The sequence below is a fragment of the Nicotiana attenuata genome, unplaced genomic scaffold, assembly GCF_001879085.1.
Source record: "Nicotiana attenuata strain UT unplaced genomic scaffold, NIATTr2, whole genome shotgun sequence".
NCBI lineage: Eukaryota > Viridiplantae > Streptophyta > Magnoliopsida > Solanales > Solanaceae > Nicotiana > Nicotiana attenuata.
The window spans coordinates 42,331-62,046 of NW_017671456.1; the positions used below are offsets into that span (position 1 = coordinate 42,331).

Below are 19,716 nucleotides of genomic sequence, written 5' to 3' on the forward strand. Positions count from 1 at the left end.
AAAAGCTAAAACATATCTGTCAAAGGCAGGGTTTTGCATCACTGATCTACTGAAAATGAATTCATACTCCATAAAAGTGATGTACCATCAGTTGAGAGAAGACTATCCTAAAATCCCATGGAGGAAACTAACTTGTAACAACTATGTTGTACCTAGGTGGGGTTTTATACTAAACCTAGCACTACAATCAAGGCTACATACCAAAGACAAGGTAGCAGGCTGGGGATTGATGATTTATCAAACATGTGAGCTCTGTAAGGAAGAAAATGAAACCATGCAACATCTATTTTTTGAATGAAAGGTGACTAGAGAGGTTTGGGAAAGATTATTGAAATGGTAGGGGAATCAAAGATCAGTAATGACATGGAATAAAGAAGTGAAATGGGAAACAAAGGAAATAAAGGGGAAAACACCGAAGGCAGAAGTATATAGAATGACATTAGTAGGATGCATCTAGTACATATGGACATAGAGGAACTCAAGAATATTCGAGGCTCTGTCTCAGCATGTAGAGGGGATATTTAGATCATTAGTTTAGGACATCTTTCAGAGAGGCAACAGGAAAACTAAGATAATATGTAGATTGAGAGAGCTTAATAGTTATCCATAGGCGTAAGAGATATAGATATAGTGAGGAAGATAAGATGATCACTGCAGTTGGGCCTTCATGTCCAACTTACAGGCAATAGCTCAGTGGTTCTCCAGTTTTTCCAGTTCTGAACTTGTACATATTTTATACTTGGTAATAAAATTCTTTAATTACCAAAAAAAGGATTGGGCCAAGCCCAAACCTAATTTTTTGGGCCTGTCTTTGTCAAACCTAATAGGATTTTTTACCTCCTATAGCAAAGGTTAACACCTTATTTATTTTAAATAAATACCATTTAAAAAAATTATATTCTATAGATACCTTTTAAGGTTTATAGCAAAATATTTTGGTTACCTCCTAGCCCTAAGCCACTAAATACGCTAATCAGTTACACTGTTTTCTTTCTCTCTCTACTTTGATACATCCCATTCTCTTCCCCTATCCCATTAAAATTTTTGATCTCCTCCTCCTTCCACCGAATTTGTGCAAAGTATGAAAGATTTAAAAGGTAACCAAACACTTTATGGTGATATTATGTGCAAAGTATGAAAGATTCCAAACAGTTTGGGTCTATGTCTTCTATGAATTTGCCGCCGATAAAGGTTCATGTTGAGGAGAATCAAAAGGGTGGAAATTTTGAGGAGCAATTTTCACAGATGACTCTTGGGGTAGTGAAGCAGAAGCATGAGGAAGGAGGATTTGTGGATTTATCTTTGCCGCCTGCGACGGCTGTTTCCGGCGTGCAACAGCAACAGCTATAGCCGCCTCTGCAATTGCAACCAAAGCTTGTTATTCCATCTGATTTGCCTTCCCCTGATTCAGTTTCAAATCAACTTCATCATTCCAGAGCAATTCCACGTGACATCCACGCCACAACTTTATCTTTCGCGATGAAGAAGAACATTTCTTTTAATATATTTCAATGTAATTTCAACGTATTACGCTGTATTTTCATGTATTTCATTATATTCATTGTCTTTTTTTTCATTGTAATTCAATGTATCTCGCTGTATTTCATGTATTTTATTGTATTCTCTGTCTTTTTTTTCATTGTATTTCAATGTATACCGCTGTATTCTATGTATTTCATCGTGTTCACTGTCTCGCTATATGTCGTGAATGTATTCATAAGATTTTTTTAATTAATATAATTTATGTATTCAGATGTATTATATAATTTCTCTGAAGATTGCTATGTTTTTTGGGGTATTTTTCGGTTGAGAATCTTTTTATAACTGAAAATACAAAATATGTCTGTTATAATTGAGTTTGTTGAGTTATATTAGGAGTCTATTATGTTAATTGATTCACTTTCCGTTTTAAAAACAGTGTAATCCCCTATTTCACGCCGTGAATACAGTCGAATAAAATAATCTGTCCAGCTGTAATCCCATGTTTCACTCCATGAATACAGTCGAATACACTCGAATACAACAACTGATTACCTGGACTTCCCTGATTCACGCCTATTTTTACTACTGTATTCATGAATACAATAGCTTAAATACTTTAAATACAACTTATAACCACATAAAAGGTATCTATAATCCGTAATATAGCAAATGGTATCTATAGATGGCTAATTACTACTAAAAGATAGTGCTTTATGAAAATTTTCCAACCTAATATAAGACTAAAAAATTGTCAATATTTCTTATGTGTCATCACCTGGTGTCATTTTCCCGTTTCCTTTGCTCTTTCAAGGATTGGGCCAGGCCCAAATTCAATCTAAGGCACAAAGAAGCTAAGTAGTCAAAATAGCACGGTATAACCAGTTTTTGGACTGGTCATTCAAAAATAGCCAGCGTTTACTAAGTTAATGAAAAATGGCCACTATTTTGCTGCAACAGAGACCGGTCCAGCATAATATATTGGAGTTCGGTGCACCTGTGTATGAACTCCAGCATATTATGCTGCACCGGTATACTTTACTGGCTCCAGTATAATATACTGGAGACTGGAGCACCGGTGCTCCAAACTCCAGTATATTATATTGGACCGGTATACTTGCTGGAACTCCAGTATATTATGCTGGAATTCTAGTGTACTTATGCTGGAACTCCATCATATTATGCTGGAGTTCCAGTATACTTATCCTGGAACTCCAGTATAATATGCTGGAGTTCAAGTATACTTATGCTGGAACTCCAGCATAAGATACTGGCGTATTTTCCGGGGTTTTGAACATTGTTTTCGCTCAGATTTATCTTTACATGAAAAGTGGCTAAATTTCGATTACTTTTGAAACTGGGCTATTTTTGAACGACCAGTTGTAAATCCGGCTATTTTTAAATTTCACCCAGGATCGGGGCAATTGCGCAAATAGCCGCTTGGAGGACCATTATTTAAAGAATATCCGAAGCTTACGAAAATCGTAAAGTTCACTCAAAGTCAAATTCAGACAAGACCGGCATGCTTTGGTGCTATGCAAATAGCCGCTTGGACGACCAGAAATTTGATTTTGCTATTTACGAATACGAAGAAGAAGAAGAAGAAGCGAAGGAGGAACAATAGCGTAGGAGTGGAATTTGTCAATATTGGCAACTTCAAATATTTTTTAAAAATTAAATATAATTTAATAAAGGTTGTCAAGGCGAATACCTCATACAATTCCTATTATAGGATCACTCCGGAGGTAGTACGAATATTCAAAACAATATCTTAGGTGCTACTCAAATTGAACATATGAGTAAACTTTGGCCTAGTTTTTGCTAGTCCTAAACATTATGACATATAATGTCACCAAGTCCCTTGGATAGTATGTACAACTTTTATACTTGGACCTGTCTTGGGGGGGTCAATTTGTTCTATAAGGCCACTCTTCGGACTACAATATCATGAATATAAATTCCTCTGATTTTTAAAAAGAGACTTTTGAGTAATGATCTCTAATTAAATTTAGCTGAGTAATTTTTAAGAAGGGTTTCGCTGAATAGGAAATATTGTTGGAAGACACATTGTCCGATTTTTTCCAACGTGAGGCAGCTTTGGTTTTCAGCTCTTTGCAGTGGGTTGCTGCAATCATCAACAAGAACCTCAAGCTTGTTGCAATAAAAAAGGGAGTGTCATAATGTAGAGCAACAATAGGGAGCCAAGGAAATCAATTAAGCCATTGAGGTAATTCTGACAGAAGAAAAATCAAGAAACTAATGTACACTACAGAGTACAGAGGTTGGAGGGAACATAGAACAGCAAGGAATCCATTTTGCACCTAGTATCACTTGTTCAAACTTTCTGAAAGGACAATAGTAAATATCAACAACAATTGTGGGATTACACCGGGTATGTTGCTTGTTGTTGTGAACATATATGTTTAAGTTAGTAGAAAGCAATACTATAAAGGCAGAACAACATTTAGATTTCTTCCCATGCAACTAAAAAAAGAACCATGACCTGCTTGCAAACAATCTGCTTTACGTATTCATAATGCTTTACAGAGTCGGCTTGAATTTTCTGATAGGCGATGAAGTCGTGGAGTTCATCCTTCAAGCATTGTCTTTGCAGCATCAACCAGTGCAGGGCGAAGATCATTAGAAGCTCGACCAAGCACAGTGTAACCTTCCTTGTCCTCAGCATCGACATTTGCTCCGTGTCTTATGAGGAGCATAGCTACCTGTCAAGTAAAAATAATCACCATGTGCATTATTGTTTGTTACGTAATGTCATAATAATTCTAAAGAAGTGTTGGATCCTTAAGAATGTTCTCTACAACCAATTTTTTTTTCAATAATTGCAGACACCACAATGAATCAACCTTAGTACCAAATGTATTCAAGAGAGCATCAGCAGTGAGCTCTTCAGCTCATATAAATTTGATTTGGGTAGAAACTAACATTAAGGAAATTCAAGGTACACTTAAGCAGAATTTAAGGCTCGGAAATTTAGTAGTGCTTGGTTCGAGAGGCACACATCACTAATTCTACAACAAAGACGTATGTTTATTTACAAGAGCGGTGTTCTGGCCAGTTAGCAGAACCTCAGACCTATCCACGGGGTACCTACTACCTCCCATCAGCACATATACCGGGTAACTCCGCCCGCTAAGGTTTAGGCAAATGAAAGAAATCACATTTTTTTTCTCGGATTTGAACCATGGTCTTGCAGGGATCTTCAACGTCATTGATCGCTAGGTCATACCCTTCGATATACACTGGATGTATTTCTAGTGAGCTTTTCAGAAGAATGCATCATAGGTGAGTAAACCCAGAGTTTCATACCAAATTTCTGAGGGAAACAACTTTGTTCAAATGTAAGTTGGTTTCAACGGTTTGACCTAACAAACAAAGGGGAGAAAAGATCGAACTGTTATTTCTTTCCCAAATGGGGTAGTGGGTAGGAGTAGTAGAATAACGAGAAAGGAGTTGCAAAAGAAGAAGGGTCATTCCTCAAACCAAATAAAAAAGGTGTAATAACTTTAGAAAGAAAGGGCAGCATGAGATATCTGATACTTGACATGCTTAAGTATATAGTATTAAGAAGAAAAAAAGATATATGCACTGTTCACTTGTCAGATATTTATGACCCTTTTGCTATATAGCTCATGAACAAGATTAAAGATTTAAGCACCGATAACATTTTCATCCAAGTTGATGGAAATAACTTCTGCAGATACCTCTTTATTGCCGCATACAACAGCAGTCATCAAGGGCGTTTCGCCTGCCTTGTCAACTTCATCAATTTCAGCGCCTTCCTCAATTAATAGTTCACACAGCTCAGAGTTCCCAGTGCTAGCTGCACGATGCAATGGGGTGCATCCTACCTATATCACATGATAATAAAATCACCAGCAAGAAGTTACAAACACCCTAATTTTCAAAAATAATTGAAACCATAATAAGCTTTCAAGAAGATGAGCAGTCCCAAGCATAAGATTACAAGCCTTATCTTTCGCATTGATCTTAGCACCATGTGAAATCAAAAGTTCAGCTATTTTCACTCGACCCTTGCTAGCAGCATAGTGAAGAGCAGTGCGGCCACCATCATTTTTCAGATTAACATCAGCACCTATTTACAAATATATTCACATTTACTATCACAAATACATGGCTCAACCACTAAAAGTTGATTCACTGAAACGGTCTAAACAATGCTGACAAAAGCAGGTACACTTTCAAAAGTCACCCTCCACAGCACAGAATCCTCACAGGATACACGGGATTAAAGGTTACAAATAACATATTGCTGACATAAGGATAACCTTGTTTCATCTTAGAAAACTGCCCCTGCAACAAATTTCGTGAGAACTGGGAATCCTACCTTGATGTTGGAGAAATAGTGAAATACAAGAATTGGTAGATGGATTAGCACAAAAAATTTCAATGCAATTTCTGCTGTGATTCATTTGATTTTATTAGATGGCTGACCCAAGTGATTTGATATCAGGTAGGAAAAATGCAAAAGTTTTGTATATAAGTTAACACTCAACAAGTTCAATCATTCTCTCTTTTTAAATAACATCCATCTGCTTTCAGGTTTAGCACATCCATTCAGTTTCTTCTACTCCTTAATATCCATGATATAACTGACATACTGCCCATGAATTAACAAAAATAAGCTCCAAAAAAACTGAAAGTCCTATAGAATTCCATTCTATTATATGCATAGAAATCTTTCTGATCTTATATTTTAGTTTTTTAATTTTTCCAGTTTTGTAAAGATATATCCTTTATAAGACATAGATAAGGTGTTAACTTTCATACAACACAGCAAATTGTTATTCTGCTCCGGTGTTAACTTTCATACAACACAGCAAATTGTTATACTGCTCACCTCTGCTGAGCAGAATCTCCACAATTTCCACATTACCACTGCTTGCTGCAGAGTGCAATGGCACCCAACCTTCTTCATCACCACTATTTATACCACTCGCTGAGGGATCAGCAGCCCCAAGAATCTTCACCACCTAATATACATCACCAAAAATTACCCAAATTTCACAAACATATTACTTCAACCCCTAGCTTCAAAACTGTAAACACCACATTTAGGGATTACATAATAATTATACTCTGTCTGTCCAAATTTGTCCCGGAGAATCAAATAAACATAATATTTTTTGCTATGATGATTCAAATGTTGGGTAGATATTTTAACTTTTAAAAAAAAGTGATTTACATTATTCCCCCTTTTACCCAAATATTTTGACACTTCCCCTTATTATAGGAAGTCAATTAGAGTAACTTCCAGAACTCAATATGACAAGACTATTTTTTTCTTAAATTAAAACTCAGATATTTGTAAACTACAATAAAGTATAAGAAGTTACAATTCCCTGTATCAAAGTGGTAATATGACACATTTTAAACCCAACTGATTAGTTGACGTCCGCACAGACTAGCTGTACAACATTGTTATTTTTTTTTTTTTAAAAAGGATACATTTCATAATATGGGTTAAAATTCACTTAATTTGAATCTTGGAAAGATAAAATTATCAAACTCTATCTGTCCAATTTTATGTGGCACATTTTCCCTTTTAGATTGGGATGTCACTCGGGCCATCGTCATCATAAGGTCTACTGAAATAGATTTCGCGGAGACCAGCTATATCCGATCTTGGTTGGCCTTTCACTACTAGCCACAAGTCATCCCCGTATTTTGCCACATATGTGGGTTCGGTCCTCCAAGACCTGTTAGAACTCTCTTCAACCTGCTCATGGCTAGATTGATCGGTTTCGGGTCAAATAGGAAGAACTAGAAGATTCGACCTTTGGAAAGTGCCTACACCTAATGGCTTTAGCTGCTGTTCCCATTTCAGCGTATGCGCCTTTATTTAGATTCTTTCTACTTTTGAATTACCAATGGAGAATCTTTCTAAAAAGATCTCTCTCTGGCAAAACGCAATTCGTCGAGTTCAATTCAAGGTGGACCTTGCTTTTTTTTTTTTCAGGTGAAAAAATTTAACTTTAAACCTCTCATTGTGCCTTTAATGTCTACAATTATTTTATATAAGAATCAAAAGTCTTTCTTTTTTAAAATTCGTGTCCAGTGACACTGCTACATAAATTGGGACGGAATGAGAGTTAATATTAGTGTAAGAGAGAAAAAACCTGGGCGTGGGCAGAAGAGACGGCAACGTGAAGGAGAGAACGGGCATCTTCATTACGGAGAGAGAGGGCTTTAAGGAGCTGTTCTTCGGTAAGTGATTCGAAGAGCGATGAGTCGCCAGATTCAGCTGCTTTGAACAAGTCTTTTTCCTTTATTTGAGCTGAGGGTTTATCGAAATCCATTTTCGCCGGAATCTGTACGGACAGTCGAATGTTAGTAGAGCTTTAGCTGGCGACGGTGGGGTTTGAGACTGACGAATTTGCCGATGTGTAGTTTTGAGATGAAATGGAGGGTAATATTGGAATTATACCCCTAACTTTTTTTTCACCCGTAGAGAAGCCAAGAAGAATTAGGACAAAATATTATTCTTATTTTATACCCCTACATTGATATTTTTATGGAGCATGTTATTAAAGTAAAATGAAAAAATTGAAATTAAGGAGTTTCAAGTAAAAAAATATGTCATTTTTTTTAATAATTTGAAAGAAACGAGTGTAATATAAAATGAAATAGAGTAAGTAATAGAAAATTCTGGTAATTATATAATTATGAAATAAAGCAAATAAATTCAATACTTCTGGACGATGTGATCAATTATAAATTAAGATAGTAATATATTGGACAAAGGATTATATTAGCGTTTGCAGTTTCTGTATGAATATTTTTAATGAAGCTTTTTTTTTTTTTTTTGGAAACGTTCTAAGAACATATTTTTAAAGATGATGTTTTTTTGGTAAGTAAAGATTTTTATTTACCAATATCAATATGTACAAAACAAAGCAAACTGAGCCTAGACCTACCCTAGACTCATAACGTCTCTAACTACTCAGCTTCTATACTTCTATGGATAAAAATTTAATGTTTCAAGCTTCTTTACTAGTCTATTCTTCATCAGCCCTCAACTTATCACCTCTTGAACAATATGTCTAACTAGCACTTGATTCAGTTGCTGTTGTCCTTGAAAGATTCGCATGTTCCTTTCCCTCCATATATGATATAGCACACAAGCCAACGTTACTCTATACAATTGTGCATCTGCACTTCTGCCCTTTGCATTCCTTTCTGTCCATTCAATTTCCTTTTGCCAGTCTAAGGCAGCTCTCGAAATGCCTTGCCATTTCAAAACCTTTTCCCAGACCTCTTTAGATACCACACAACTAAAGAACAAATGATCCATTGTCTCATTTTCTTCATTGCACATAGGACAGCTGAAATCATCAGTTATTCCCCAGTTGTTCAATCTGTCTCTTGTTAGCAGCCGTCTCTGTATTGCCAAGTTTAGCACGGCTATCCATTTTGGAGCTCCTACATTATTGCAAGTTAACCTTCTCCAAGTCACTTTCTGAAATTCTCCTCTCATGGTATTGTATAATTTTTTAACCGATAGGGACTTCCATCCAGCCACTTCATTCATAATGTATCCCATTTCTTCAAAGTACTTCTTAGCCTTGACAATCTTTTGAACTATCCAAGATGCATTCTTAGGATTAGTTTTCCATACTGTTTGTCTCTTTCCATTGTACAAATGTATCCATTGCACCCAAAGCTTGTCCTTCTTTTTGCAGAGATTCCATAATAATTTGCAGATTGCAGCCTTATTCCATGTTGAAATTTCCAGCACATTGCAGCCTCCAGCAGTTTTTGAGATACACACTCTCTCCCATGCTAGAAGAGCCTTTCTTGATGTTTCCCGTCCCCCTGTCCATAAAAAGGTTCTGCACACAACTTCTATCTTCTTTATCAACTTTTTAGGCAGCACAAATATCTGAGACCAATATATTTGAATGGAGAATAGTACAGTTTTGATTAGTTGCAACCTTCCAGTATATGATAGATATCTTGATGTCCAGGAGGTTATTCGACCAAGGATTTATCTACCAATGGTTGGCATTGAGACATTGATATCCTCTTGGTGCTTAGTGGTATCCCCAGGTACTTGAAAGGTAACTCCCCTTTGGAAAAGCCCACAGCTTGTAGGATCTCCAGTTGAACTTCATGTGGAACACCTCCAAAGTATATGGAACTCTTAGCAACATTTGCTTTAAGCCCAGATGCTCTAGAGAATTCCTTGAAACATTCATACATCATTTGCACAGGCACAGTATCTCCCCTACAGAACAGTAACAAATCATCTGCAAAGCAAAGTTGAGTGATGCTCAGTTTGTCACATCTGGGGTGGAAATTGAAGTTAGGATCATTCCTCAACTACTTCAGATTCCTAGTTAGATATTCCATACCAAGCACAAACAAATAAGGTGACATTGGGTCACCTTGTCTTAGTCTTTTCCTAGCTTGAAATGGTTCAGTAGGCTTCCCATTTATAAGGATTGAATAGGACACAGTACTTACACACATCATCACCCAGTGTACAAACTTCTCAGGTATATTCAAACTTGTTAAGACTTGTTTAAGAAACTCCCATTCAATTGAGTCATACGCTTTCTGCAAATCTAACTTCATCATGCAACTAGGTGAGATACCCTTCCTTCCATATCCCTTTACTAGCTCATGACTCAGAATTTTAGCAATTACTCTTCCTGGCACAAAACCTGATTGGCTATTATCAATTAAATGGTCCATTACCTCTTGCAATCTGTTAGTCAGAATCTTAGAGATAATTTTGTACAGAACTGTGCAGCAAGATATAGGCCTGAATTCTCTGATGGTTGAGGGATGGTGCACCTTAGGTATTAGAGTGACTGTTGTTACATTGATAGGTCGATACATTTCCCCTGTAGTAAAGAATTGCAAGACTGCCTTTGTGATCTCCTTACCAGTGATATCCCATGTTTTTTTGAAGAACAATGAGTTGAATCCATCACATCCTGGTGCTTTTAAATCATCAATACTCTTCAAAGCATTGTACACTTCCTCTTCTCTAATAGGTTCAATGAGTTTCAACTGTTGCTTTCTATTTAGCATCTTCCCTTCCTTCATAACTCTCGTATGAATGGCTGGTAGGGCCGTTGCTGATGATCCAAGTAGACCTTTGTAAAAATCTACAATCTCCTTTTCAATTGCATCCATAGTTTGAACTATTTCTCCTGTAGCAGTCATCAGACTTCTGATCTTGTTTTGACTAACTCTACTCTTCATGTTGGTAAAGAAGAAAGCAGAATTTGAGTCTCCCAATTTCAACCATTGATTTCTGGATTTTTGTTTTAAAATACTTTCTTCGATATTGACCCATTTCTCCGGTTGTTTCTTCAATTCCTTCTCCTCTTCAAACAGATTTGTTTGCAGATAGTTATTTCTTATTCTCTTTTGCATCTCTTGTAATTGCTTCCTGGCATGTTTCACCTTTGTATCAACTGCTGCAAACTCAATTGTATTCAGTTTCTTTAGCTCTCCTTTTCTTCTTTCAATTTCTTCCATATTCCTGGCATTTGTGCTATTTCCTTTCTTGTCTAGACATTTGTTATTATTTGTAAGAACTCTTTATGATCTGCCAGGTGGTTAAAGAACCTAAAATGTCTAGAATTCTGCGGCTCTTCTCCAAATTTGACACATAGAGGAGAGTGATTTGAGAAATAGGGGTCCATAACCATAGCATCCAAGTGTGTCATCTTTGTTATCCATTCAGAGTTAACTACTGCCTTATCAATTCTGCTAAACACATGAGAATTTGTCCATGTAAAGCTTCTTCCCACTGTTCTCATTTCAATCATCCCTGCCTTCATCATAAACTCTTTGAAGTCTCTAACTTCTCATTCCTATATTGGATTCCCATTACTTCTATCATCATCTGATAATACTGCATTAAAATCACTCATACAGAGCCAAGGTCTTTGTTGATAGTGACTCCAGCTTAGCAAATCAGCGCATAATCTCTTCCTTGCATCTACTGTGTGGAGCCCATATATAGTTGTGAAGGTGAACTCCTGCCTGCTAGCCAATAATATTGCCTCCCCATGAATGTATTGAGGCTTGTAGCTTATTGTAGTATGTGCAACTTCATTTGGATCCCATACAATCCATATCCTACCTTTACCTCCAGATTCATAATTTTTACACCATTTTCACCTAGGAGCTATTTTATTTATAATTTTGCTTGAGTACTTCTCTTGCACCCTATGTTCTACTATAGCAATAATACTAATCTTATTCTCCCGGATGAACCTCTGCATCTCCTTTTGTTTATAGGCTTTATTCAAGCCTCTAACATTCCATGTGACCAACACCATAAAATATTTGGTCTGGCAAAACAAGCTCCTCCATCATTCCACGACTACTCTGCCCTCCTTCCATCCTTCTAGTATTAATGTTTAACTGTTGAACACTTGTTCTGGTAAGTGCAGTAAAGCCATTTCCCATAACCAGTCTCTCTTCAGTAGTAGCAACATGACTCTGTTTAGCCGCAGATTTGCCCCTTACCTCTTGCCACTTCTCCTCTGTATCCTGTGAATGTTGTTGTTTTTGAGTTCCTTCTATTATTTCCTGGTTAGTTTCTGGTTTCTTACTTGCCTCAGTAGCTTGAGATCCTTCATTTCCAGTGATTAGTTTGTTCTGTTCTTTAGGTTTCCTCTCCTGTCTTTGTTTTGTTTGTTTGGGTTCTAGTTGCTGCATTGGTGTCTTGTTTAGGCAGTTATGTCCCAGCTGCAAACATGTGCTACAATACACAGGCTTCCAATCATATGTAATAGCTTGCTCAAGTTTTCTTCCATTAGGATCTTTCATTGTTATCTTCATAGGTAGAGGTCTTGTAATATCCATCTCTACAAGGATTCTAGCGTATGATATCCCCTCCACTTAGGTGGTGCATTCATCAGCATAGATTGGTGTCCCTAATCCACTTCCAATTCGACTCAAGGAATCAGCTCCCCAGCAGTTCAGTGGCAGGTTTGGCAATTTTACCCATAAGGGTAAAGTCTTCAATACTTCCTCCTCAAAATCAAAATCAGGAGCCCATGCCTTAGTAATCACTGGTCTACTATTGATTGTACTTGGCCCTGAGTATAATACTTCATTTCTTTCTTCTATACTACTGAATTTAACAACAAAAAAACCTTCATTATGGCAGTATACCTTTGGTTTTGTTACAAAATTCCATTAAAAAGCAATGAACCTTCCAATACTAGGTGCATCTTCGACTACATACATGATTACTGCCTTCCTCCACTTCTTTGTTTCTTTCTCAACTTCCTCTTGCTGCAATTCAACTATTTTCTCCCCATTTTGTATCATTGGAGGTACATATGTGAGACCCATTCCCCTAGCCGCATAGGTATTCCCTACTACTAGGTTTGCCCAAGATTTGGATCCAGCAGTAGTTTTTGCATCAGTTGCTTTAGCTGCCTCATGCTTTGCACATTGAATTCCTTTGTTCGTCGCTTGACCTATCTCCAAATCATGCATATCTCCTTTAGTATTTGTGCTCTTTTGTACTGGAACACTTAATCCTTCCTTTTGTGGTTTGTTGCCAGCATTTCCCCCAATTTCCATTAATTGATTCATGTTATTGCTAGGGCTAGCAATTACCCTTGCATCCATTTCGCTCCCTTTCCCTTTCGATCCATGAACTTCATTCTGTTTTCCGTCTACTTGCTTGTTTTTACTTCCACTTTCTGAGTAGCGAATTGCATTTGTAGCACTTACTATCAGTCCACCGCTTGGTATCAGTGCGTTCAATTCCTTTTCTCGAATTAGGGCTCCTTGTGGTGGTGATTGTTTCTCCGCCTCTCCCTTTCTACTTGCCGATGTGATGAATTCCGCTAATGGAACCTTCGTACTGTTTTTCTTAGGTCTTCCTCTGCCTCCCATGGCTGAATGCGCAAGATAGCAATCACACTAAGCTACGCCGAGAGCATGTAGAGAGAGAAAGTTTAGTTTGCATTGAATGTAAGATGATGTTTTGTTAGATAATTGTTATATGGAGTTATAACAATTGATATTCACGCAAATAACTCAATTTATATTTGTATCAATTTAAATTTCAAAACTACTTTTTTCACGAATAAGAGCCTCCTTGGATTAGCTGATTTGAAATAGCTCATAAGCATTAGGTGCTGAAAAGCATTTTTAAGTGCTGAAACCGATTTAATAAATAAGCAGTTACGTGTTTGGATACAAGTGCTGAAATTGATAATAAGTTGCTGCACTATTTGATAAAAAAGTGCTGATAAGCTCTTTTTCTGTTAAAATGACTTAAATAACCTTAGAACTATTTACACTTATAAGGGCGTAATTTCTTCAAAATTTTAGATTCCAGATCGATTCAAATACAAAATATTCTATTTGTCATTTTATTTTAAATACAATTGTGTTTAGATAAGATAATTTTTATGATAAATATAATTTATTTTATGATAAGCATATAATCATAAGTTATAAAAATTAATAAGTTGACAAAGTTTCTCAGTAAAAAATAAACCTAAATAGGACAAATTATTTGAAGAGAAACAAACATTGCTTTCATCACCACAACACTTAGAAAGCAATACACAAAAATTTGATATGTCCTCATTTGTTACATACAGTTCAAAGATTAATACACAATCACATAGATATAAGTATGCAAAGGAATAGCGAATTTGCTTAACTTAAATAAATTAGAATTGCAGACTTGAAGAGGGGGGGGGGGGGGAGTGTTAGGTTGAATACTTGAGGCAGTGAGTATCGATGTAGGAGTTCTGTTCTAAAAAGGAATATTTTAAGGATAAAATAGTAAAAATCTTAGTCAAACTTAAAGTGCTTATAAGCTAAAAATTCATAAGCTGGGGGTGACCAGCTTATGACTTTTGGCTTATTTTTGGTTTATAAGCACTTTTAACTTTACCAAACGTGTAGATAAGCCGAAAAGTAGTTATAAGCTAGTTTGACCAGCTTATAAGCATAGCCAAACACCCTCTAAGTTTCCGATTTTTCTAAGCAATCGAAGAATCCAGAATTGGACCTCCCTTGACGTGTTCGAATGAGGATACTACAATCAAAATTTTCTATAACAGCTTCGTTTGTTCCGAATATTTTTGGATGTTATAGCGAAGTGCTGTTATAGAGAACATATATTATAACATAACATAAAAATTAGTTGCGGAAAAGCTTGGCTTTTATAGTGAAGTGTTGTTACATGGGGATGCTGTTATAGAAAGGTCTGACGACTGTATATAATTTACATAGAATACAACTTATTTAATACTTATTTAAATGAGTTACAACTACTTTTAGATTATTACATATAATGCAACTTTTTTAAAATCTACAATATTCCATATCTCTAATATCTCTCTCTTAATTGAGTTAATAGTATTGACTCCTTAATTTTCTCATTCATTAACTAGATGGTATTGGGAAATTATAACAAACTTGTTCTCTATAATATCCAGTTATCTCACTATACCATATTGAGAATGAACAGATATTCTCTTCCACAATTCCATGGAAATAATATTATTTTCTCCTTGCACTTCAATTTCAACTGCTCGTTTGAGCACTCAGAGGAGTCACCCAAACCACTTATTTTTGGAAATATTTGGCGTGTTATTCATGGAAGTAGAAATGAGTTACAAATCCACCAAGAACAACAATATCGCTAATGAATTTGTATTTCGGATCTTCAAACTTATTTTGATATTTGTTATTCATACCAATGGTGTTTTTTTCTTCCTCTTTTTTCTTTCTTTTGTTCGGTATTAAATTCAATCAATAGAAATTGGTATTCTTAAATTTATTTTCTGAGACATTACCGTAAATCGATATTTTCATTTGAAAGCAACAATGTTTAATCACGTAGTATCATGGATTGAGGAAAAATACCAAAATATTTATTTATTAATTATGTAGATACTTTTCATATAGTATATATGAATACATTAATATACGTATTTGCAAAATATATTTAGATGCTCTATTATCTATATATAAATAAAGAACATTGGAATAAGAGGATTGTATATAGTATATTTATAGCATATGGTATATAATATGTAGTATATAATATATTTATACTATGTACAACATACAATTTCTTTAAGTATATTGTATATTTACTTAGGTAGAAAGTATATTATCTAATTTATATAAGTTCAACCATTATTCATATGTAAAATATATAATATATTTATTGTTCATTAATGATTAAATATATATATTATATATCTATTCCACTGTATAAGGGGTATATACTACTGTAAAAAAGGTATTATAACACGATGAACATATATTATATATAGTGTAATCTTACATATTTTTAAATAGAGACTTTTTCCTTCCTATACCATATATGAAACCTTATTACCAAAAATGTGTATAGTTTCATATTTACCCGCCATGTTCATAATTATTCTACAAAATATATACCATTCATTAAATACCAATGATTAGGAGCTGATTCCTTCCTAATTAGGCGCGCTACAAATCTGGAACTAAATATTCTTTCAGATATTCCTATTTAGGCGCGCTACAATTATGGAAGTAAATATTCTTCTAGATATTTTCCACCATTGACAGCCATTAAAAAGCTTGAAAGCTTTGAATTCAAATTTGGGTTTTCAAAAATTATTATTTGTTTGGATTGGTGTTGTTGAAAATAATCGGGAATATGGTTTGGAGTTTATATCTCAATTTTGAGGGTTTTTGGTGAAGATTAGACTTGGTTTTGACTGAATTTCAGATTGAAACTCGAAGAAGAAGACGAAGAAGAAGACATATTGCAAAAATTATAGATAAATTGTAGATAAATTGTATTCTGATTGTAGATGCTTTTTTTTCTGTTTTCACAAATAAAAAACGGCTAAAACTTCTACAAATCTTCTGAAAAAAATGCAATTATGTCAAAAATCCCAATTATGCTACAATTGAATGGGAATTGGGATATAAAAATTCACTGTACCCAGTTTGTAGATATTTTGTAGATAAATTGTAGATTATTTGTATTCTAATTGTAGATGTTTTATTTTCTGTTTTCACAAATCAAAAACGACTAAAACTTCTTCAAATCTTCTGCAAAAAACGCAATTATGCCGAAAATCCCAATTAAACTACAATCGAATGGGAATTGGGATATTAAAATTCAATATACCCAGTTTGTAGATATTTTGTAGATGAATTGTAGATTATTTGTATTCTGATTGTAGATGTGTTGTTTTCTGTTTTCACAAATCCAAAACGACTAAAACTTTTACAAAATCTTCTGCAAAATACGCAATTATGTCGAAAATACCAATTAAGCTATATAAACGTGTTTTGGGGGAAATCACTGTTATTTAAGTATTTTGGGTGATTTCTTTTGCAGATTACGACTGTTGACGAGGCTAAGAGATTCTATCATTTGTTTGGACTTGGTGCAAATGTTGCTCTGATTTTCTCAGGTCGCACAGTGAAGTACTTCTCTAGCCTCAGAAGCTCTTTGGGTCCTGGAGTTGATGGTTGGGCCATCTCTCTGAAAGCGATGATGAGTATTGTAGTGTTGATGGGTGGTGCAATCTGTTTCTTTTACTGGTTGGTGAATAGAAATGTTACTGGATGGTAGAAGAAACTTATTATCTTTTGCTTGACTAGTAGAAAGCACTCTCTTTCATCAATTTGTTTTTGAGAAGCAGATGCACCACCTTTTGTCCCTCGTCTGCCACTTCTATTAAAATAACGATTCATTGCTGGGTGAGGGTGAGGGTTTGGGAGAGAGAAACGTGGGTGGGGTGGGATATACGGTACCTTGAATTAAGGAGGGATATACGCTGCATTAATTGTACCCTTAAAATACTCAATGGTATATAATTGGTAATTTGATATACTAAGTGTAATTAAGTCAAACCTTAAACATTGAGGGTAATAAAGGTTTCCTATGTGGCATAGGAATATAAAAATTCCTTTTAAATAACACCCAAAGGACATCTTTTAAGATATGATTCATTGTATTTGAGTTGTAGTCCATTTGGTTAAACTAAGTTTTAGGGATTTAGAGATTTTTTAAGGAATATTTTGTATTTTAGTTGTAGTCAACTCAATTAGGCTTAAATTTAGGAAATGATAAGGATTTCATTAAATGTGTCAAAATTTGGGATCCTCATTCACTAATTTTTGTACAGAGAGAGAAGAGAGAAATTTTTTGTTTAGGGATACTACCATATTTGTAGGGTGGCTTAACAAAGCTGGATACTCATTATTTTTTAAAACATAAATAAAGTTGTATAAAACGTAAATAAAATAAATGTAATATACTCTTATAGAAGTTGTAGTTATGAAAATTTCCCTTTTTTTTTCGCCTTCAATCATTAAAAAAGTGAACCCAAAAGATCACGCCTTTATTTTTTTTATTGGTTTTCGTTCGATATTTACATTGAAGTTTTGATTAAATTTACGGCATAAAATCCTCTAAAGAAGGAGATGCTCCTGTTGAAGTCTCTCTAAACTCTAATTGCACCTTTGAAATTCGAAATATATTATAAATAAGGATTTATAGGATAAATCAGAACGAACATTGGTCACAGAATTAAGAATAAAAAGATATTTTGCTATGATACATCATTCTCAAATAAATAAATAAAATTGAACACAGCTAAATGTATTTAGTGCAAGACACTGCTGGAATTTCTGGAAATTTCAGCCAAAAAATCGGCCGAAAGGCCATCGGAAATAAAACAAGCTTTAGCTGCAGTTGGAATCCAGCTCTTTGGATGAACGTCTGATGAAAAAAGATTCCGATCCAATGATATTTAAATCAAGAATTATGGTGGGATAGATAAAATCTCTTTATTTTTAATCAGTGGTCTTGAATTCAATTCTTACGAATAGAAGATTTTCTCCTTTAATGGAACTTGTGTGGTGCGAATTCAAATTAGTTGGGGCTCCAATGTAGCTGAATGAAGAAAGAAAAATAGGATAAGTTAGTAAACCTTAGAAAATTTTAGTAGTGAGATGACAATACCTTAATCGAGGTGCACTAAAAGACGAGATGGTGTAAAAAGAGTAAAAATCTCACAAATATATAAATAGTGAATGATGATTGAGAAACAAATTTAAAAAGAAAAATGCTACAAGAACAACAAACTCAATATAATCTCACAAGTAGGGTCTGGGGAGAATAGTGTGACTGTTTTCGATATCCTCCACTTAAGAAGAGAAAAAAAATAGTATAAGGTAAAAAAAAAAAAAAAAAATAGCAAGGTGACCCCAAAGGGGTGACCTGAGAACACAAGTGCATTTAGATTTTAGCCAAAACAAAAATACCCAAATGCACCTGTGTTCCCATGTTCACTCCTCTGGGGTGCACCATTGTTCATTGATAATGACCATATAAATGAGAATACACTTTAACATGTGTTTGGCCTTCTTTTATAGTGTCTATGTAAAGCAATTGCAGCATCACAATGTGGTCATTCTATCAACACAAGGAGAATATTATGTTGTCATATTTCCAAAATCATTGTCATAACCTATAGTATAATAATATTCATAAAACTGCCCTAAGCTTAATAATAAATATTTCAAAAAGAAATAAAAATAAGGAAAGTAATTGTATTTTACAAAGTAGCTAAAGTTTCTATACATGTGAGTTGACCTTTTCAAAGACCGTTAAATAATTTAACCATATTTATTTTTTTAAACCATTAAATTTTATGAATTTGGATATGAACTTCGTATCCAATTTCATAATATTTAAATTCTGAATCTGCCTCTGAATGAGTGCAACTATTACAGTATCATCGAACTATGCTCTCTACCTTTGAAGGCTCATTTAGAAAGTCCAATATGGATGCTCGTCTTTGAACACTGACTTCATTGGATCTATTTTCACTCATATATTACTAAATATAATTTTCATTTTGACCCAAATAAAGTTTTTTCAATTTTAAATTATAACTCGTTTACTAATTTAATACATTTCAATAACATGGGTTGAGAACTATGGTTTCAGGTTCAAATCCCGTCGAAGATAAAAATATCTCTCCGCTAGCTCGTACATCATAAGTATAAAAAAGAAATCTGTCTATTAAACATACAAACACATTGGGCACGTAATCTAAACACATTGGGCACGTATCACTGATAATTAAACCTATAAGATATTAGTTATCGGTTATCGATTAATAGGTTATCGTTCATTATCGGTTCGGTTATCGATTTACCCGATAAGATAACTCAATC

General features: G+C 34.8%; 1 protein-coding gene and 1 long non-coding RNA gene across 2 annotated transcripts; both read right to left on the reverse strand.

Annotated features, from left to right (window-relative positions):
* Window positions 1-3,675: 3,675 nt before the first annotated feature.
* Window positions 3,676-7,950, reverse strand: LOC109208399 (26S proteasome non-ATPase regulatory subunit 10). The gene is made up of 5 exons (XM_019371511.1): window positions 7,638-7,950; window positions 6,359-6,491; window positions 5,469-5,593; window positions 5,202-5,348; window positions 3,676-4,202 (listed from the first exon to the last, which is right to left on the reverse strand). The coding sequence occupies exons 1-5, from the start codon at window positions 7,815-7,817 to the stop codon at window positions 4,068-4,070; spliced, it is 720 nt and encodes a 239-aa protein (XP_019227056.1). The 5' UTR covers window positions 7,818-7,950; the 3' UTR covers window positions 3,676-4,067.
* A 10,059-nt stretch (window positions 7,951-18,009) lies between these two features.
* Window positions 18,010-18,872, reverse strand: LOC109208406. The gene is made up of 2 exons (XR_002065163.1): window positions 18,635-18,872; window positions 18,010-18,427 (listed from the first exon to the last, which is right to left on the reverse strand). It is a non-coding gene; the product is annotated as an uncharacterized LOC109208406 (long non-coding RNA).
* Window positions 18,873-19,716: the final 844 nt, after the last annotated feature.

What these genes read in the sequence shown, in the direction of transcription:
- LOC109208399 (XM_019371511.1), bottom strand. Translation starts at nt 7,817, where the DNA reads ATGGATTTCGATAAACCCTCAGCTCAAATAAAGGAAAAAGACTTGTTC. An exon ending in TCTCTTCTGCCCACGCCCAG is followed by an intron (nt 6,492 to 7,637) that starts GTTTTTTCTCTC and finishes GATGTATATTAG; the next exon opens with GTGGTGAAGATTCTTGGGGC. An exon ending in AGATCAATGCGAAAGATAAG is followed by an intron (nt 5,349 to 5,468) that starts GCTTGTAATCTT and finishes CATGTGATATAG; the next exon opens with GTAGGATGCACCCCATTGCA.